Source organism: Malus domestica, chromosome 07 (genome assembly GCF_042453785.1).
Source record: "Malus domestica chromosome 07, GDT2T_hap1".
NCBI lineage: Eukaryota > Viridiplantae > Streptophyta > Magnoliopsida > Rosales > Rosaceae > Malus > Malus domestica.
In genome coordinates, this window is record NC_091667.1 from 12030218 (window position 1) to 12049801 (window position 19584).

The window sequence follows — 19584 nt, forward strand, 5'->3', positions numbered from 1 at the left end:
GATTGTGCGGCCATACTATCACAATGTATACATATAGCAGTTACAGGCTTTGGTTACACTGGAATATCCTCCTCAAAATGTTTGAGCCACTCGGCTTCTTCGCTAGCCAAGTCTAAAGCTATAAACTCGAACTCCATGGTGGAAAGAGCTATACATTTCTGTTTAGAGGATTTCCAAGATATTGCTCCACCTCCCAAGGTAAAAACATATCCACTTGTCGACTTGGATTTTGTAGTGTTAGAAATCCAATTGGCATCACTGAAGCCTTCGACAACAGGTAGATACTTTGTGTAGTGTAATCCGTAGTCAAATGTATTTTTCAAATACCTTAACACTCTTACTAAAGCATCCCAATGCTCTTGTGCCGGATTACTTGTATATCTACTAAGCCTACTTACTGCATAAGCTAAGTCGGGCCTAGTTGAATTGATCAAATACATTAGACTTCCAATTACTTGAGAATATTCAAGTTGAGATATGGCATTGCCTTTATTTTTCTCCAACTTGCATCCAGCATCAAAAGGAGTTGCAGCAGGTTTGCAGTCAAATTGACCAAACCTTCGTAATATTTTTTCTGCATAATGGGATTGTGTAAGAACATACCTTTCACTATTTCTCTTAATTTGAATTCCTAAAATGACATCGGCTTGACCTAAGTCTTTCATGTCTAAACTTGAATTCAACATTTTCTTTGTTTTGTTTATTACATCTTTATTGCTTCCCATTATGAGCATATCATCCACATACAAGTAAACAATAACGCAAGTTTTATCATTACTCTTAATGTAGACACATTTATCAGATTCATTTATTTTGAACCCATGTGTCAACAAAGTATGATCAAATTTCTCATGCCATTGTTTTGGTGCTTGTTTAAGTCCATATAATGACTTAACTAATTTGCACACTTTGCTTTCTTGTCCTTTAAGCACGAACCCTTCAGGTTGTTCCATGTATATTTCTTCATCTAGTTCTCCATTTAAAGATGTTGTTTTTACATCCATTTGATGTATATCAAAGTTGTATACAGCTTTTGGTGCTTATTTAAGTCCATATAATGACTTAACTAATTTGCACACTTTGCTTTCTTGTCCATTAAGCATGAACCCTTCAGGTTGTTCCATGTATATTTCTTCATCTAGTTCTCCATTTAAAAATGTTGTTTTTACATCCATTTGATGTATATCAAAGTTGTATACAGCCGCAATCGCTATTAATGTCCTAATTGATGTTATGCGAGAAACTAGAGAATAGGTCTCAAAATAATCCAACCTTTCCTTTTGGTGATAACCTTTGGCTACTAAACGTGCCTTGAACTTATCAATGGTTCCATCCACCTTAAGTTTCTTCTTGAAAATCCATTTATGGCCAATTGGTTTACTACCGGGAGGTAAATCAACCAATTCCCATGTGTTATTTTCCATAATGGATTCCATTTCACTTTTAATTGCTTCCTTCCATAAAGGAGCCTCGGAAGAAGACATTGCTTCTCTAAAAGTTCTAGGTTCATTCTCGGACAAGAAAGCAATGAAATCTAGTCCAAAGTTTTTAGAAACTTTGATTCTTTTTCCTCTTATGGGTTCCACATCTTGGACACCAGAAGAAGAGGCTTCATCACGACCATGATCATGAACCCTCTTTGTATTAGAACTAGATTCCTTATCTTTGTAAGGAAATATATCCTCAAAGAATTCTGCATCCACTGATTCTAATATAGTGTTAACATGTATGTCAGAAATCGATGATTTTACAACAAGGAACCTATAAGCAGAACTATTATTTGCATATCCAATGAATAAGCAATCAATAGTTTTAAGTCCTAGTTTCGTTCTTTTCGGTAACGGAACTTGCACCTTTGCTAAGCAACCCCACACTTTGAGGGTTTTATAAGTGGGTTTATGTCATTTCCATAGTTCATAAGGTGACTCGTCAATCTTCTTTAGAGAAACCTTATTCAATATGGTATTTGCAGTAAGTAAAGCATCACCCCACAAACTGTGTAGAAGCCCTGAACTATTTAACATGGAATTAATCATATCTTTGAATGTTCTATTTTTTCTTTCAGCAACACCATTTTGTTATGGTGTGTATGGAGCCGTTGTTTGATGTATAATTTCATGTTGTGCACAAAAATCTGAGAAGGCGGTAGACTCATACTCTCCTCCTCTATCAGATCTAAGTGCCTTGATTTTTCTCTCAAGTTGATTTTCAACTTCGGCTTTATATGTCTTAAACATATTCAAAGCTTCGTCCTTGCTATGAATCAAATAAGCATAGCAATACTTACTGCAATCATCAATAAAAGTGACATAATAATTCTTTCCTCCACGAGTTGGTGTGGATTTAAAGTCACAAAGATCACTATGAATTAATCAAAGTAATTCATTTGATCTTTCCAGAATTGACTTTCTCGCTTGCCTAGCAAATTTTGATTCAATACATGTTTCACACTTATGATCAAAATCAATTTCGAATTTAGGTAATAATTCTAATTTAACCATTCTTTGCATGGAACGAAAATTAACATGTCCTAATCTAGCATGCCAAATATTAGAAGACTCAACAGTATAAGTAGAAGCATTTATTTTATTAGCATCATTAATGGCAATTACATTAAGTTTCACAAGGCCATCAGCCACATAACCCTTTCCAACAAACATGCCACCCTTGGTAATTACAAATTTGTTGGATTCCATTACAAGTTTAAAGCCCTTAGCAATCAGAATAGGTCCAGAAACCAAGTTCCTTCTTATTTCAGGAACATGCAGCACATTCAGCAAAGTGAGACTCTTTCCAGATGTGAATTTGAGTACCACTTTGCCTTTGCCCTCCACCACAAATGAGGCAAAATTGCCCATATACAACTTTTCTCTATAAGCAGGATGGTATTTAGTGAATAGATTTTTGCCAGCGCAGATGTTCTTAGTAGCACCAATATCCAATAGCCATTCACTCACATTTGAAACCATGTTGACCTCGGACACAACAGCAACCAATTCTTCATTGGTAGTTGCCATGTTAGCATGGTTGTTGTTGTTTCCGTTGGCATGATTTCCATCCTTGCAATGATAACAATCTTGTGCCTTGTGACCAGATTTGCCACACACATAGCATGCGTCCTTAATCTTCTTCAGATTCTTACCTTTGGGAGCAAGGGCAGATTGTACAAACTGCTTGGTTTTTGGAGCCTTATTCTTCTTCGGCTTGGCCTTGGAGTTTCCTCCCTCAACATAATTTGCATTGGCTTCAATGGCAGCATACCCACCAGAACGATCTGCCTTTCTGTGGTCTTCTTCCACTCATAGCCTTAGAATCAAATCCTCCATATTCATCTCACGACGCTTGTGCTTGAGATAAATTTTGAAGTCATTCCACGAAGTTGGCAACTTTTCAATTATCGCCCCAACTTGGAAATGCTCATTGATCTCGCATCCCTCGGAGTGCAGTTCATAGATCAATTTCTGAATTTCTTCAACCTGAGAGACAACAGATTTTGAATCCACCATTGTATATTTGAGAAACTTACCGATAACAAATTTCTTTGAACCGGCATCATCAATCTTATACTTTTGCTCCAAGGATTCCCACAACTCTTTTGATGTCTTGCACAGAGAATAAATGTCATAGAGATTGTCATCCAAACTATTTAGAATATAATTCTTACAACAAAACTCGAAATGATTCCAAGCTTCAATTGCCATGATAGTCTCTTTTGTCATTGGATTCTCATTAGACTTCGGAGCTTCTTCCTTGACAACATGAGCGAGATTCATTGTTGTCAGGAAAAACAACATCTTCTGCTGCCATCGGTTGAAGTCCAGCCCTTTGAACTTCTCAAGCTTTTCAGAGGATTTTGGCATAGCGCCATTCACATTCACAGATTGTTAATCCATAAATTTCTGTTTCAAGATTGTTAGATATAAGTCAACAATCTGTGATATAATTATATATGCTAATAAATAATAAATGCGAATAGAAAAATTAACAGAGTATGAACAAAACAAAAATATAAAACAGACAACTTGAAGATCGAGGCTTGCGTACCGCAATGTCCTTGAAACAGAAATTTAGTCCCTACTCAGTGCTTGTAGTTCTACGAACGTCTGCTTCACCAGGATTCAACGATCAAGTTAGAATTTTAGCACCAGAAAACTTAACTTCTGGTGAATTTATGTGTGGTTCTCTCAGTAAGAAGGTTTAGGAATGTAGAAGAAGAATTTGATATTTTCTGTGTTCTAAATGCCATGCAAATGGATGTATATATAATATGATTATGCCTATTCACAACAAGTATGAAGAAATGATGCATCTGTTCAGAGACATCTTCTCAGATAGGTGTTTTCTTTCTGCGTTCTTTCACACTTCAGACTTCATCTGAAAGAATGAGTTTGATGATAAAATAATAATAATAATTAATTAATTAAAGTATTTAATTATTAGAGCCCGAGCCCCAAGGCCTATCTTTTGATAATTATATATTAATTATAATTAATTAGCACACCCCAAAAGCCCAACCCCAAGGATGAGCCCAATTTTATTCTCCAAGGTCTATCACTCCAATCACTTTCTATAAGGGACAAGGCCTTATAAAGTGAGGAAACCTTGTGGTGGTGAGCAATGTGGGACAACGAAATTCTACTCAAAATTTCCAACAGAGACAGCTGCTACCAAGATCTAGGCCAATCACATGACACGTCTTCTCATCACACTTGACACCTTCCCATGAGCAACAGGTGCTATTTCCTCCTTCAGCTGGTTTCCATGATGAAACCTTTGGACAACCATCGTCGCTAGAAGCAGATTTGTCAATAATAAAGCTGTCTTTGAATTGCAGCAGGGCGGACTTCTCCTCATCAGGGCAAGAGGGATACTGCTTCTGCGAAGAGTAGGAAGAGTTAGCAATAACCACATGATGAAACAGCAACAAAACTAGTACTAGTTTTGAAACCATGCGAATGATGGAGATATCAAGTAACCCCATAACAACAATCCTTTGAATATTTTTTTTTTTTTTTTTGCACTCTTAGCTATGTATGGAGTGCAAAGTGACACAACTATTTATAGACTGGCATCAGTATAAAACTCTTCCGCAAATTAATTTCTAAAAAGTGATAGAGACGGGTATAACGGGGACAAGTGCATCGCATATCTTCTACATGCGTAAAAGATGCTCTTGACTAACTGATTCATGAGTTAATTTTTGAAGTCAAGTCTTCAACTTTTGAGATGGCGTGAAATTAGAAGTTATACAAATGAGCAGCACCATAAAAGAAAAGAAAAAAATTAATTTTTGCATAGACACACATATAGTTCATCTCATGAGTTCCTTCTGTAAGGGTTTATGATATTTGTATTGACACTCTTGTAAGGTTTTATCATATTTGTATGGCCAATTGCAAGACTTGTCAACTTTGTATTTGGGTACTTCAAAATGTGTTGGACCTTCATGCTTGAAATCTTGATTAAAATATGTGTAATTTGTAATAGAATACAAAATTAAACAAAAAAAACAAAAACAAAAATTGTGAAATTGGTGACCCATTAGCTTAACAGATTGAGTTTGAGTGACCCATTAACTCAACGGGGTGGGTGTGAGTGATCCATTAGTTTAACGAATCAAATGAAACCCAATTCAAACCCAATAAACCCAACCCGTTTACAGGCCTAGACTCAAACCACTAGATAGCGAAGGGAATGAAAGTTTCGGACTCTCAACCGCAAATTAAGGCATTAGAGTCATCCGTTTCAATTCCTGTATTGGCTTGAAATGGGGTGGATTTGAAGCCAGAAAGTTTTATTCGATACCCAATTTCTTCAACATTAGGACTTTCAAACTCCTCCGGTGTAACGAAATTTCTCATTAAGTCAGGAGTGCGGGTGTAACGAAATTTCTCATTAACTCAAGAGTGCAATTATTCTCATGTTGGATTTTTACGGGTGTTGCGGTTTGAAAAATTCAACTTGTGCTTTGGTTTTGGTCTATGTTGATTTTTCAAACTGTAAGTCTTTTTCTCATCAGAAAAGAAATATCTCATTAACTCAAGAGAAAGCAAGGAAGAGAGAATTAATACTTCAACATGGAGTTGTCACTTAATAATATGGTCTAATAGTATTCATTTTTACTTTTAAGTGAGGGGTTTTAAGTTCGATTCTCCCCAAATGCGAATTTGAACCACATTATTGGTAGCCCATTGTGAGGCTTAGCCCACTCCCCCCACCCCCTTAGTATAGATAATATCATTTCTTAAAAAAATAAAAAAATACTTTGACTTGGAGTTGAGGCCCCAACCCTGGAAAACTGCCTCCAACTACATATGTCTCTAGGTAGTGTAGCTGATTCTTGTTGATACAATTTGCGGAATCAAAAATAATCCCAAAAATTCAGAAGGAGACATGTGGATTTTTACTCAAGAAAGACAATATTGCCCTCTTTAAATGGGCAGAGCTCTCAAGTATTCCCCCGTGCAACTGAGCATCCCTGAAAGTTCAATCAGCAGACTATGACTACTCAAAACTCCCATACTCGTGGCATGGAAAAAGTCAAACACATTAAAGATAAAATTAATTACCAAATCCTATCTTTAATACAATCCTAATTGAAGATCAACCATATCAAGGAATTCCTATCACAATCAATTATGGATATTCCGATCATCAATCTAAGATATTATCTCATAATTAATATCTTGGAAACATCATTTCCTTGCGCATCCTACGGATGACATAACTTGGCCAATAGGAAACCGCCATGTGTAAGGCAAATCCCTACACCATGACCGGCCATCACCTCCAAATTTCGGTAAGCTTTTGGTACGAGCCCTAAAAACTCATTATTTTCAGAGAAACTAACTTAGGTATAGGCGATCCATTTGTTGAACCCCCCCCCCCCCAACACTCCCCACCTCACGTGTGCGTAAGCCTTAGGTCTTTGATCAAAGGTGTTGATTGTTTTGTAGGTAAAAGTTCGTCAAAACAGAAGGCAGTGAATTTCTGCTACCACACAATTCTTTCACACTTAAATGAGTTTCTATACATGTGTTTAATTGAATGTCGGATTAGTAATATAATTTCATATATGGATACATGATTTAATGCATGACCATGGATTAAGTCATGCCATAGAATGAACAAAAAAATTTAAATAACGAACGACATCAAACCGATCCCCTCCTCTCACGCTCAAGCAAAACACAACTCCATTTTTCTCTCTGTTTTCTTTAATTGATGACCGCTGCCATTCCGCTCAAGTCCACATTTCAGCTCTCTTTGGTCTCCACATAATTCCTTTCTGAACCCATTTCACTAAAACAAGCCAGTCAAACTATACATCTTTCTCAATAGAACTCTAATATGCTATTGCAACAACACATGCATAAGCTAGCTTTATATTCAAGCCTACTCCATACACTTTGCATATTAACAGAGGTATCAACGTCCAAAAATCCACTTGTTACAAACCTTTCAAATTTCAAACACACACATATATACTTTTATATATATATATATATATATATATATCTTGCAAATCCTTTCCAACACTTCTTTCGCAAGGTATCTAATTCACCATTCTGCCATGCTCCAGACTAAGGTTGGTAGAAAACTCAAACCCGAATCCGGAACACGAGCTAAAAATTAAATAAATAAAAATAAACTAAAACCTGATGAAAATAAATTCTTCTTGGACAAAGAAACTCAAGAATTCTTTACAAGGCTCCAAAACAAAACAAAACAAAAAATAAAAAAATAAAAAAAAACTTCCAGTGATTCATATCTAATTCAATCTCATTTTGCCTACTCTCTTGATTGTTTAGTTTGAAAACTTGCATAACAATAAAGGCATGAACTTCAACAACTCACTACGGATATAACCTTAACACAGTAAATTAACCAAACTAGATTATGTGTCATGGCATCATACACAATCAGGTATCAAATCATTATTATTGATAACAATGCATGAATGCAATGTAACGCACTTTAACTATACATGTTAGTTCGTATAACAAAACACACAGACCTCGTACTTCCCATTCTGTACTCATACCACTTGGTCCCAAGCGCTAAATTATGCAAACTTTCTACCAACCCCAAGCACGGGTTGTGACACCTAACCAGGTCAACCGACCCGATGATTATGCCTAATCAAAACCCGTGGAGCCAACAACGCCTGCTGGTGTGAGACCCTCTGCAGTAGCCCCAACAGAAAAGCCCAATGACTCTATATGACGTGGCTTGATAACAATTGTCAAATTTTAGAATATCTGATGATATGGACCGTTGGATTTCCAATAGTTATAAAAATAAAAAGATTCTTACCGTCGGTCCATGTGGTGCTTTCTAGTACGTCGAATTCAATACTAAAAAAATCATTTTGTCAATATTAATTGGGTAAATTACATAGTAACCCCTCATGTTTGAGGTCTATTACAACCTCATACAATATTTTTAAAACATTTCACTTTCATACCTCACGTATTATTTTATTTCAAAATAATACCTCCGTTAGATTTTCCATCCATTGATCTGTTAAATGCTGAAGTGGCTGCCACATTTGTGCCACGTGGTTGCCAAATGTGTGCCACGTGGCAAAAAAAATAATAATTTTTAAATTTTTTTTTTTTTAAAAAACCTGAATCTTCTCAAAAAAAAAAAAAAAAAACTGAAAAACGCAGAACCCACCCCCTCCCCACCCATCTTCTTCCCCCAAGCCTTCCCCATTCCCTGCAACCCAAACACCCCAGAGCAATAAGAAAATCTAGTTGCAGTCAAGTAGGACAATTACTAAGATACAATACCCGAGGGTGAATCCTACTTTTTCGGATTCTGTCAGAACACCGTTGGATTCCTCATGGCCACCAAACTCTGCTACCTAAGACCTGGAGGGGCGAAAAACAAAGTTGAGTGGGTCAGTAAAAACACATTTACATGAAAACCTTATTTTCCTTAGAATATACTAACCTCTCGCCGTAAAACTAGTACATAGATGATTTCCCAGAAAATAGAATACATAAATATGTATATATCTCAAATCATGCTCAAAAATCAAGATTCATATTTGTATGTATGCCATACCTATATATAAATGAGTAAGCAATTCAGGTAAGAATATTTTCATAGAAATATAACATGCTAGCCGAAATTCCTGTGGTAGTCTGTACGGCTGAATTCATAGCTCAAAAGTCACTCTAGCCGAAGTCATTACAATGACCTATTCGGCAACATACTGCACAAAAGTCGGAACCAAATGCAAGGGTTTATACGACGATAATGGGTGTAATATAATTATGCTCACTACTACTCTCACATAATAGTCGGGCGATAAATCGCTAGTCACCTACGAGTCGGAACCTTAAATAAGGTCTATACGACGAGACTGTGCACCTAAATTGGATCCAATGTGAGCATATAGTGCGGGAGGTGACATAATAAAAAGGCCTGTGTCATATCTCTGGCTAAATCACAATCACCCGAAGTGCAGTTTTATGAGCTCAACCTTATTCAATCACATATCGCATCATTGACAATTCATATAACCAAACATAACTCACCTGAGCTTACCTGGGCCTCCACAGCACCATACAACAATATGTATAATTATGATAAAGCATATACTAAAATAAAATATAGGCATGGCATGGCATTTAAATCACATTTCCTTTAAATACGTTTTCTGGGAAAAACGTCAAGTATATATATATATACTGAAAATAACTGCCCACTCACAGATATGTCGATAGGTCGTAGCCCCCAAGCCTCGATAGATTACGCTCATCCTCCGAATAGGCCTCACCTATAGGCGTAACAACCAAATAAACGTTACTTTAATGCACATATACTAACTATGTAATAACTTCTCATACATAGCTCAAATTGGGTATATGAATATACCACAGTGACCTTCACAACCTCAGAATCATCCCCATATTTTTAGATTATTTTTCCAATCGACCACGCACCGGTAAAGCCACGGCCTTAAACGCCCCCATGCGCGGCCACGTGACCTGCACACTGACGGCGTCAATCAACGCCGTCAGGAATATTCTAGGGAATATTCTGTTAAAACCTAACGGAATCCGTCTAAACTAACTGACGGCGTTGGAACATTCCGTCAAAGTTGACGGAATATTTCGTCATCCCTTCCATTGAATCTCCGGCGACCGTCGCCGGCGCCGGAAACTGGGTAAATCTTTGAAACACTTGTTCTCCTTCGTTTCTTCACCAAAACTTATGAAATTTAAACAATTAGAAAGCTAACAACATGTAGAATCACGTTATACTAATTTGGGTCCTTAAAATTTACGAGAACACAACTGAAATTACCTCGACTTTCCAGCCAAATTTAAAACTTATCGATCTCCACTTTCCGACATCCAAAATCCTCAAACGAACTATCCCTAGCCTCTTAGGGACCTCACAAAGCTTCCTATAAGCTTCAAATTCCATAAAAACAACCATAAGTTTTTGCATGAATAGTACCTCATTCGGGGTTAGGGTTTTCAAGTGATTTCGAAGTAGTTCTTACCTGTAAATGGTATGGATGCGTTCGTCTGAGCTTCACGAACACAATGGTGTCATTTTCCACTTCGATCCATGAAGTTTCAAGGACTTTAGGTGTTTGTCCGTATGAGTTCAAAGGAGAGAGAGTGAAACCGAGAGAGAAAGTGAGGGAGTGAGAGAGAGAGGGTGATGTGGATGTGTGTGTGTGGTCCTATCTGCAAACCCACCAATCAAACCAATTATTTTCCTTGCTTGCAATTGGGTCCAACATACTAGGGACTCATCATATTGGTCCTTAAACCAAAACTTAGCCACACAACGCCACCAACACTCAAAGGCAATTCTGTCTTTTCACATCGCCCAAAATTATTTCCGGGACGGGCTGTCACACCTCAAACCTAAGGGGTTACTATGTAATTTACCCAATTAATATTGACAAAATGATTTTTTTAGTATTGAATCTGACGTACTAGAAAGCACCACATGGACCGACGGTAAGAATCCTTTTATTTTTATAACTATAGGAAATCCAATGGTTCATATCATCAGACATTCTAAAATTTGACAGTTGTTATCGAGCCACGTCATATAGAGTCGTTGGGCTCTTTTGTTGGGGCTACTGTAGAGGGTCTCACACCAGCAAGCATTGTTGGCTTCACGGGTTTTGATTAGGCACAATATCGAGTCAGTTGACCTGGTTAGGTGTCACGACACGGGCTTGGGGTTGGTAGAAAGTTTGCATAATTTAGCGCTCGGGACCAAGTGGTATGAGTACAGAATGGGAAGTACGAGGTCTGTGTGTTTTGTTATATGAACTAACAGGTATAGTTAAAGTGCTTTACATTGCATTCATGCATTGTTATCAATAATAATGATTTGATACCTGATTGTGTATGATGCCATGACACCTAATCTAGTTTGGTTAATTTACTGTGTTAAGGTTATATCCGTAATGAGTTGTTGAAGTTCACACCTTTATTGTTATGCAAGTTTTCAAACTAAACAGTCAAGAGAGTAGGCAAAATGAGATTGAATTAGATATGAATCATTGAAAGTTTTTTTTTTTTTTTTTTTTTTTGGAGCCTTGTAAAGAATTCTTGAGTTTCTTTGTCCAAGAAGATTTTTTGGAGCCTTTTTTGTTTGTATGGGGTTGTAATAGACCTCAAACCTGAGGCGTTACTATGTAATTTACCCATATTAATTTGACGTTAAAAATGGAAAAAGGGAAATAAAAAAAAATTATTCTATAAAAACCCAACCATTTTCTTGATTTCTCACACCACACTACATCACAACTAGGGGTGGACAAACGAGTCCTAGACCCACGAGTCGGGGCTGATCCATGTGGTTCAAGGTGGGTACAGGGCAAGTCCAAAAATTATAAATACAAAATGGGGCGGGACGGGGCGAGTCCAGGTAAATAACGGGTTGGGACGGTTTTAGAAATTGGAGAAAACTGGCCCCCGGCCCGGACCGTTGATTTCCTACCTTGATTAAATATCTACCATCTATCACCCTCTCTCTCTTATTCTTGTCTGAGTTGTCTCGTCCTATGACTCCCAATGTTCTGGGACCCAATTCACTCAACTCTCCCCTCTCTATTCGAGCCTCGACCTCGAGGTCTCTATCCCGACTCCGACACCACATCTGCTCTCCTCAACACAACCACCACCATCTGCTCTCTTCAATGCTGATGAACTCTCTCCCTCAAATTTCCAACTAGAGCACTCACAGTGGGCGGTGACTCTCTCATCTAACGATCTCTCCTCTTTGAATCTGTTGTCCTCTCTCATCTCAGACCTCAATGTCGAGCCCAGGCTCCCATCTCCGTCCATCGACTCTCCACACTTTCTCGTTCTCCCTCCCACCCATAGTGACTGATTCGACCTCAACCATGTCGACATCACAGCACCCAGCCACCATTTCACCATCGTGGCATCCTCTCTTGAATCTCCACCAGTCCTCCCAATCATGAGTTCCAACCACCACCACATCATCCTCGTCGTCGAGAACACCACCATCATCCTATAAATCCCTAGGTAATTTATGAATTAGGGTTTTTGATTTAGGAATTTAGGATTTTTTGCGTAAGCTTTTTGATTGATTTAGGAATTACGTGGGTTTCCAATTTAGGAATTATGTGGGGTTTCTTATTTGGGAATTTAGGGTTTTTTTGGGCTGTGATTGCATAATAAGTGCTTTGGGGAAAATATGCTTCTGGGTATGTAAGATTTTGTTTTGATTCATCAACTGGTGTAATTTGTAATGGCAAGGGTGGAGGTCTTAGATCTATGAGGAAGACAATGGTTCTCTGGTTCTATTTGTGCATCAGGGTCAACCGCTTCAACCTAAGCTACTAGTGTGACTGAGCTCAAGCACAAATTACAGACTCAACGAGGTTGTCCTTTCTGTGGTTGACCCAAAAAAAAGATATTGGACCCCTGGACCCAGCTCATTTCAAACGAGCCGGGTTAGGCCCGGTTCCAAATTCTCAAAACCCATTACCCAGCTCGGCCCACCCCATTACTATTTACAACGGGTAAGGTCCAGTTCCTCTAAATTTGGGCCCGGCCCAGCCCGTGCGCACCCTTAACCACAACTCAATATTATTTTTGTTACAATCTCCTATATTTGTTTTCCACTTTCCTACAAACTCCTAGGTTGAATGAAGATATGTGGCATGACGTGAATGGTCAATAATTTTATAAAAAATATGAGCAGATATTATTAATGGATAATAACACGTCGCACGACAAGAATGATTTAAAATCTCTTAAAAAATTTAAGATGATAATGGCAGGTAAAGGAGAAAGCCAACAAAGCAGTATATATATTATGTGATTGCCCCTGGCAATGGCAACAGATGGAGTTTTTTTTTTTTTTAGTACAACGATATATTTTACACTAAGAGATGGGGAGTTTAGCTAAGCCACACAATTGGCAACCTAATTTGGTATCGAATTCGCCATCCACAAGATATGAACCTAAGACCTCTCACTTATAAGTAAAGAAGAATACCATCAGACCGTAGTACTGAATGGCACAACAAATAGAGTTGTACAAATGCATTTACTCTTTCGAGTGAATAGTAACTGACTTTGGACTTGCCCTTGCCCTTGCCCTTCCTCAGCGGGTGAAATTGATCTTAGGCGATTATCCAGGCGTGTCTCTTGAGAAAATGATTGGTTAATTTGGTGGTTGCATGACACATGTAATATCTCCTTCAGTCATAGAAGCTTTCTCAAATTTTAGTCAGTCAAGTGTAATGCCAACAATTGTGTAAAGATTAGATTAATTTTTCTTCAAAACCTACAACTAGCATACGGAGCAAAACGATCAAATGGAAGTCACCAAGAGGCAATAATCACGGACCGGGAGCTATCAGATGGACAACACAGCACAAAACTTGACGTTGAGTACTTTACATGTGGGCCAATTTGGCGTTGGGCTTTACATGTGGACCAATTTGTTCTAACATCCAAAAGAAATACAACCATAAAATGAAGTAATATGAAAAGTGATACTTCTTATAAGTCCATGAAAGGTTTTGTTATTCGTCGATATGGGACTTTGGCCTTCACACCTTCACATATTGTTACTCTTATAACATCCGGGAAATTTTATTTGAACCCATATAATCTCTTTCTACACCCAACTTAAACTTTAAATATGAATTGTCTTTCTTATCCTATTGCATAATTACTGTCAAGTGCAAAATAAAATGAACAATAAAACTAAAATTTATCAACAAACCCATATATACCAATAATCAATCAACTTCTTGCTGCCATCTGGGAACGTGTCGCACTTTCATCGCATAGCGATGGCTGAAACCTGGCATTTTAATCTGGGAGAAGCTATTACGGTAGTGGAGTTGGGTGAAGATGAAAAAGTCAAGTTAACCTGCCCAATACACACTGCCTCCAAATGTGTGGTTAATTTGGTTCCTTTCCAACAAAGGACTACAACATTTCACCAGATGGGGCATTACTCAAAGCTGCTCCAAGGGATGCCGAGACTCTCACTACTCTCTTGTGGGATGTACTTGTGCACTTGCATTTCAGTTCCAGGACTTCGAGTTGGCAAAAACGCTCTGACCTTGTTTCTCTCTTTCCTAGTTACGAGACTATCATTACGTTGCTTATCTTCCCTGAAAATGCATAAGCCTTTAGTGCAACAATATTATGATTGTACTAGCTCGATGTTTCAGATCACATGAATGAAAAGATGATCCAACGGACCATGTGAAACTTCTGGATTTTGTACTAAATATTGGGGGGATTTTATGATCCAATTTTGATCATTTGCAAAAAATGCATCCTGATTGAACAAAAAATAAAATAAAAACATATGGGATTTCAATTTTTAAATTTATTTTAATCATCTATATGGGATTAAGGAAAATCAATTGATGGATTAATTAAAACAGATATGCGATTGAGCAAAATCAGCAAAAAAGAAGGATTAAGAATGATTTTCAAAACACTGATTTTGATTTTCTAAATGGGTGTAAAGATAAATTTATATATTGAATTGTGTTTGTGATGGTAGTTTAGGTAGTAAGTTTGGGTTTAAAGAGATATTAACAATTTAATTAAAAATAATATAGGTGTAAAGAGTAAGTTGGGTGTAAAAAAGGTTGTATGGGTTTAAATAAAAGGGTTTTTATTCAAAATGGTCCCTGAGATTTGCATCATCCATAAGTTTGGTCCTTGAGATTTAAAATCAATAGAAGTAGTCCCTGAGATTGTCCACCATCCATGATTTTGGTCCTTCCGCTGAAGCTTTTGGCCGGAAATTTGGGCAATTTTCAAAGCTTCGTAACTCAATCGTTTCTTAACCAAATTCCACCCATAATATATCAAAATGAAGATAGAAAAGTGTAGAATAAGATTATATCTGTTTGGAAGCCCAATGATTGTCAGAGATGGTCAGAAAATAGCCTCAAAGTTGACTGGTCCAAGAGAATACTGGAAAACTTGCCAGAAACTCGCCGAAAAATGGGTAAACTTTAAACGTTCATAACGTCTTCAATACTCAACGAAATCAAGTGATTCAAAAACGAAAATCATACTTCGCAATAAGAAGAAGAGAATGGTACCTTTTAAAAAGGCTAACTCACCGGGGTTTGTCCAAAAAACGGCTCGAAAGTGGCTGTTAAAAAAAGAGTCAGTAACTTTGGATCCGTTTTCCGCCAAACCATGGCGATTTAGCCATTGAAAAGGTACCATTCTCTTCTTGTCGTCGAGAAGTATGATTTTTGTTTTTGAATCACTTAATTTAGTTGAGTATTGAAGAAGTTATGAACGTTTAAAGTTTACCCAATTTCCGATGAGTTTTCCAGTTTTTCCTCGGACCAGTCAATTTTGAGGCTATTTTCCGACCATCTCCGGCAACCATTGGGCTTCCAAATAGATATAATCTTATTCTATACTTTCCTATCTTCATTTGGATATATTATGGGTCAAATTTGGTTAAGAAACGATTGAGTTACGAAGCTTTGAAAATTATCCAAACTTCCAACCAAAAGCTTCAGCGGAAAGACCAAAATCATGAATGGTGGACAATCTCAGGGACTACTTCTATTGATTTTAAACCTCAGGACCAAACTTATAGATGATGCAAATTTCAGGGACCATTTTGAATAAAACGCCTAAATAAAATTTCCCATAACATCCCTCAAATCTAGAAAACCAAATAAAATAATAAAACTAGAAAACACATCCCTATTCTAATTTGGTAAACTAGGCAGTCAGAAATTCCACACATTTCCTAGTCAAATCTGCACCAAATCAGGCTTAAGAAGTGGTGTTGGAAAAATGAAAACATCCCCTTCAACTTTTTAGAATGAACTTTCCTTAAAAAAAAAACATCATTTTAATGACTTGTGACCAAAACAAGCCCAAAACGTCAATCTAGCAGCACAATCCTCTTCACTCCTTGATTAATCAATTCCAATTGGAATCACTTCAAAATTTCATTGTTTCGTCACTTTTTAAGCAAACTAGATTCCGCTTGTCCTCCAATTAAAAGATAGAAGAAAGTATCCAAATTTTCTCAAAATAACAAATAAATTATGCCTAAGATTAGGATAAAAATATGAAACAATATCTACGCGTCGGTCCTCATACAATAAAAGAGAGAAGTCACGATAAGCATGGAAACTGTTGAGGAGAATTTGTAAGATAGATATTTGTACAAATGATAGCACTATTATTCATCAACTATAACACAAGTTTTAGGGTGAACGACATTGATGTTTTCTGTGTTTGCACTTAGTTTTTGCATTTGTTGCCAATTGCACTGCACAAGTGATGGGTGTTAATATTCAGTTTACAAGCCGTTCCTACTAAACGAGTTCTCTTGTAGTCTATGATTCTCATTCATTTGCTCCGATGATTGAACGAAATGTTGTACAAATTTCGTAGCTCTTGTTTTAGAATTTAGACAACTCTAGCTATACACACTCTTAAATATGTAACTGTTGTACAAGTATTCTTAGTTACTGAGGCATAGGAAAGTTTTGATTTCATTTGATTGAAAAGAGTGTCTCCAATTAATCGAATCAATAAGAATCCTTTTAAATATACATAGCTGCTTTCATTCTAACTTTAGAAAATCCAAATCCATGAAACATGCAGCACTCTACTGTCTTTATTGACATAACTTTCACCTCCATTTTTTTTTTTTTGGTTATAACTTAAAACAGTACGATATATAGGGCAAAGTCTTGAACTTGAACAACACAATCAACTAAAAGCTAAAAAAAAACAAATACGTTCTTTCTTTCTTTTTAAAGAAACCTCAACGGTACAAGAAAAAAATTTATTGAATAAACAAAAAAGTTACACTTAGTCGGGGGGACATAAATCTTACCCCTCAAAATAAAGACAGAATAAAGAAAAGAAAGCGAAAATACAAGAAACTAGGGGGACATACACTTACATAACGTGAAACAAACTTATAACTAAACATATAGAGAAGGAAAGAAATCACAACAGAGAAAACAAACGACAACAACAGATGCATAACATTGTAACAAACTCGATTTCTATCCCCCCGCTAGTACTCTAAATTTTCCATATTATTTGTCTAATCATTCCAACAATATTAAGAAACATATCGGGCCTCCTTGTGATCAATGTATTAAAAGCGTGAGGCATGGGCGAGGCGTCCGAGGGATAGCCCAGCCTAGGCGTGAAGCGTGAGGCGTGAGGCGAAGCCTTACGGGACCTTAAATAATAGGGAATTGCTGAGAAAAACAGAGGAAAGAGGTGAGAAAAATAGAGAAAAACAGAGAAAACAGCAGGGTTTTAGATATAAGAGTAACAGACTTGGCCAAAACGACATCGTTTTGGGCCAAGTCATTTAAAAAAAATTAAAGACTTGGCCAAAACGACGTCGTTTTAGACCAAGTCTTTAAAATACATAAAAAAAACCCTCCTTCTTCTCCGCGGTCGTCTTCCTCGTGAAGACACCGCACACTTGCAACCCTAAACCTAGATGGCAGAGCTTGAAAACAGAGCATTCGACTTCGATTTTGGGTCGGGGATGGATCTGGGAACGCCCGTCAACCACCTTTAGGCGCGCCTCAGCCACCTAGTCTCGCCTCGATCACGCCTCGGCAAGTTTTCGCCCACTCCCACTGGGCAGAGGCGTTATCACTCCCGCCCCGCCTCCAAAGCCGTCTAGGCGCGCCTCAGGGCGCGTCTTTTAAAACATTGCTTGTGATGACAACATCTGCAAGAACTACTCCCACTACCAACCCACTTCCACATCCGGCCGAAACAATTTTCCAATCAAATTCAAATATTCCTGCTGAGCTAGAATCACCTTCGTCTACGGTTGAAGGTGGAAGTTGAGGGGCCATAGGATTTCCACATTTCTTTGGCAATGGATTTCCACGCAACCCTGGGTTTCCCTCATATGAAGTAATATTCAATGAACTAGGGTTCCTTGTGGTATAGGACCTGTGAGATTGTTGTGAGAGACATTGAAACTGCCAAGAGAAGTAGGTTGCCTCAATTGTTGGGGGGGTCCGTCCTGAGAGCTTGTTATGTGAAAGGTCCAACGATTCAAGCTTCGTCAAGTTTCCGAAGGATGATGGTATAGAACCAGTAAGAATGTTGTGGGAAAGATTCAGTGACCGAAGGTCCTACAAATTCCCAATGAATTCTGGAACCTTCAAATTTGTTGCTTGAGATATCACAAAGGATGCAAATTCTTCTCGAATCTTTGGGTAGTATTGCTCTAACCTTTTGTTGCTACTGTGACTGTGTAACCAATACTTCTATCAATCCTGAATCCACTGATATCATAAACTACGTCTTTGTACATATATGCTGACTTGTTTAAAATAATATCTGGAAACACAGATGGAATCGCGCCAGTAAAATTATTGTAAGACCAATCACGAATGCGTAACACAACACAACACAACAAAGCCTTTTCCCACTAGGTGGGGTCGGCTGTGGGGGGATAAACACGAGAACTTCCCAGGAGGTTATCCATCATAGTACTACTCTTGCTCAAACTTGCTTAACTTTGGAGTTCAGATGGGATCCAGTGCATGTGAGTTGGTATGATCGCATCCCAAGGATTTGACGTAAGATAGGAGTGTCGGTCGTCGATTACTTGACGCCCTCCCCATCCTCCTTTATCCGGGCTTGGGACCCGCAATATAAGATAAACTGCGTAACTTAGGGAAATCGACATTCTTTCTAGATTTTCCAATCACACCGTAGAATCCATTATGGCGCATTGCCAAAAGTTTTAACCCTGGAAGAGTCCCCAACCAAATGGGAAAAACATAATTGAATTGATTGTTTGACAAAACAAGGTACTCAAGCATCACACAATTGACCAATGACCTCGGCAACTTCCCCTGCAATGTGTTATGACTCACGTCAATCATCCTCAAACTGCTTCCATTATTGTATGTTTGAGGAATAACTCCGTGAAAGGATTTGTTTCCAAGACCTAAAAAAATCAGATCATCACTAAAGTTTCCGAGACATTGAAGAAGCATTCCACTCAATTTATTTCTCGACAACTCAAGGTACTGAAGATTTTTCATATTGCAAAGCA

General features: G+C 37.7%; 1 protein-coding gene and 1 pseudogene across 1 annotated transcript; both read right to left on the bottom strand.

Annotated features, from left to right (window-relative positions):
• Window positions 1-4639: 4639 nt before the first annotated feature.
• LOC139197710 (receptor-like protein 33) lies at window positions 4640-4981 on the bottom strand. The gene has a single exon (XM_070825660.1). It carries the CDS (start codon window positions 4979-4981, stop codon window positions 4640-4642), a length of 342 nt encoding a protein of 113 aa, XP_070681761.1.
• A 13991-nt stretch (window positions 4982-18972) lies between these two features.
• On the bottom strand, window positions 18973-19090 carry LOC139197905 (5S ribosomal RNA; annotated as a pseudogene).
• Window positions 19091-19584: the final 494 nt, after the last annotated feature.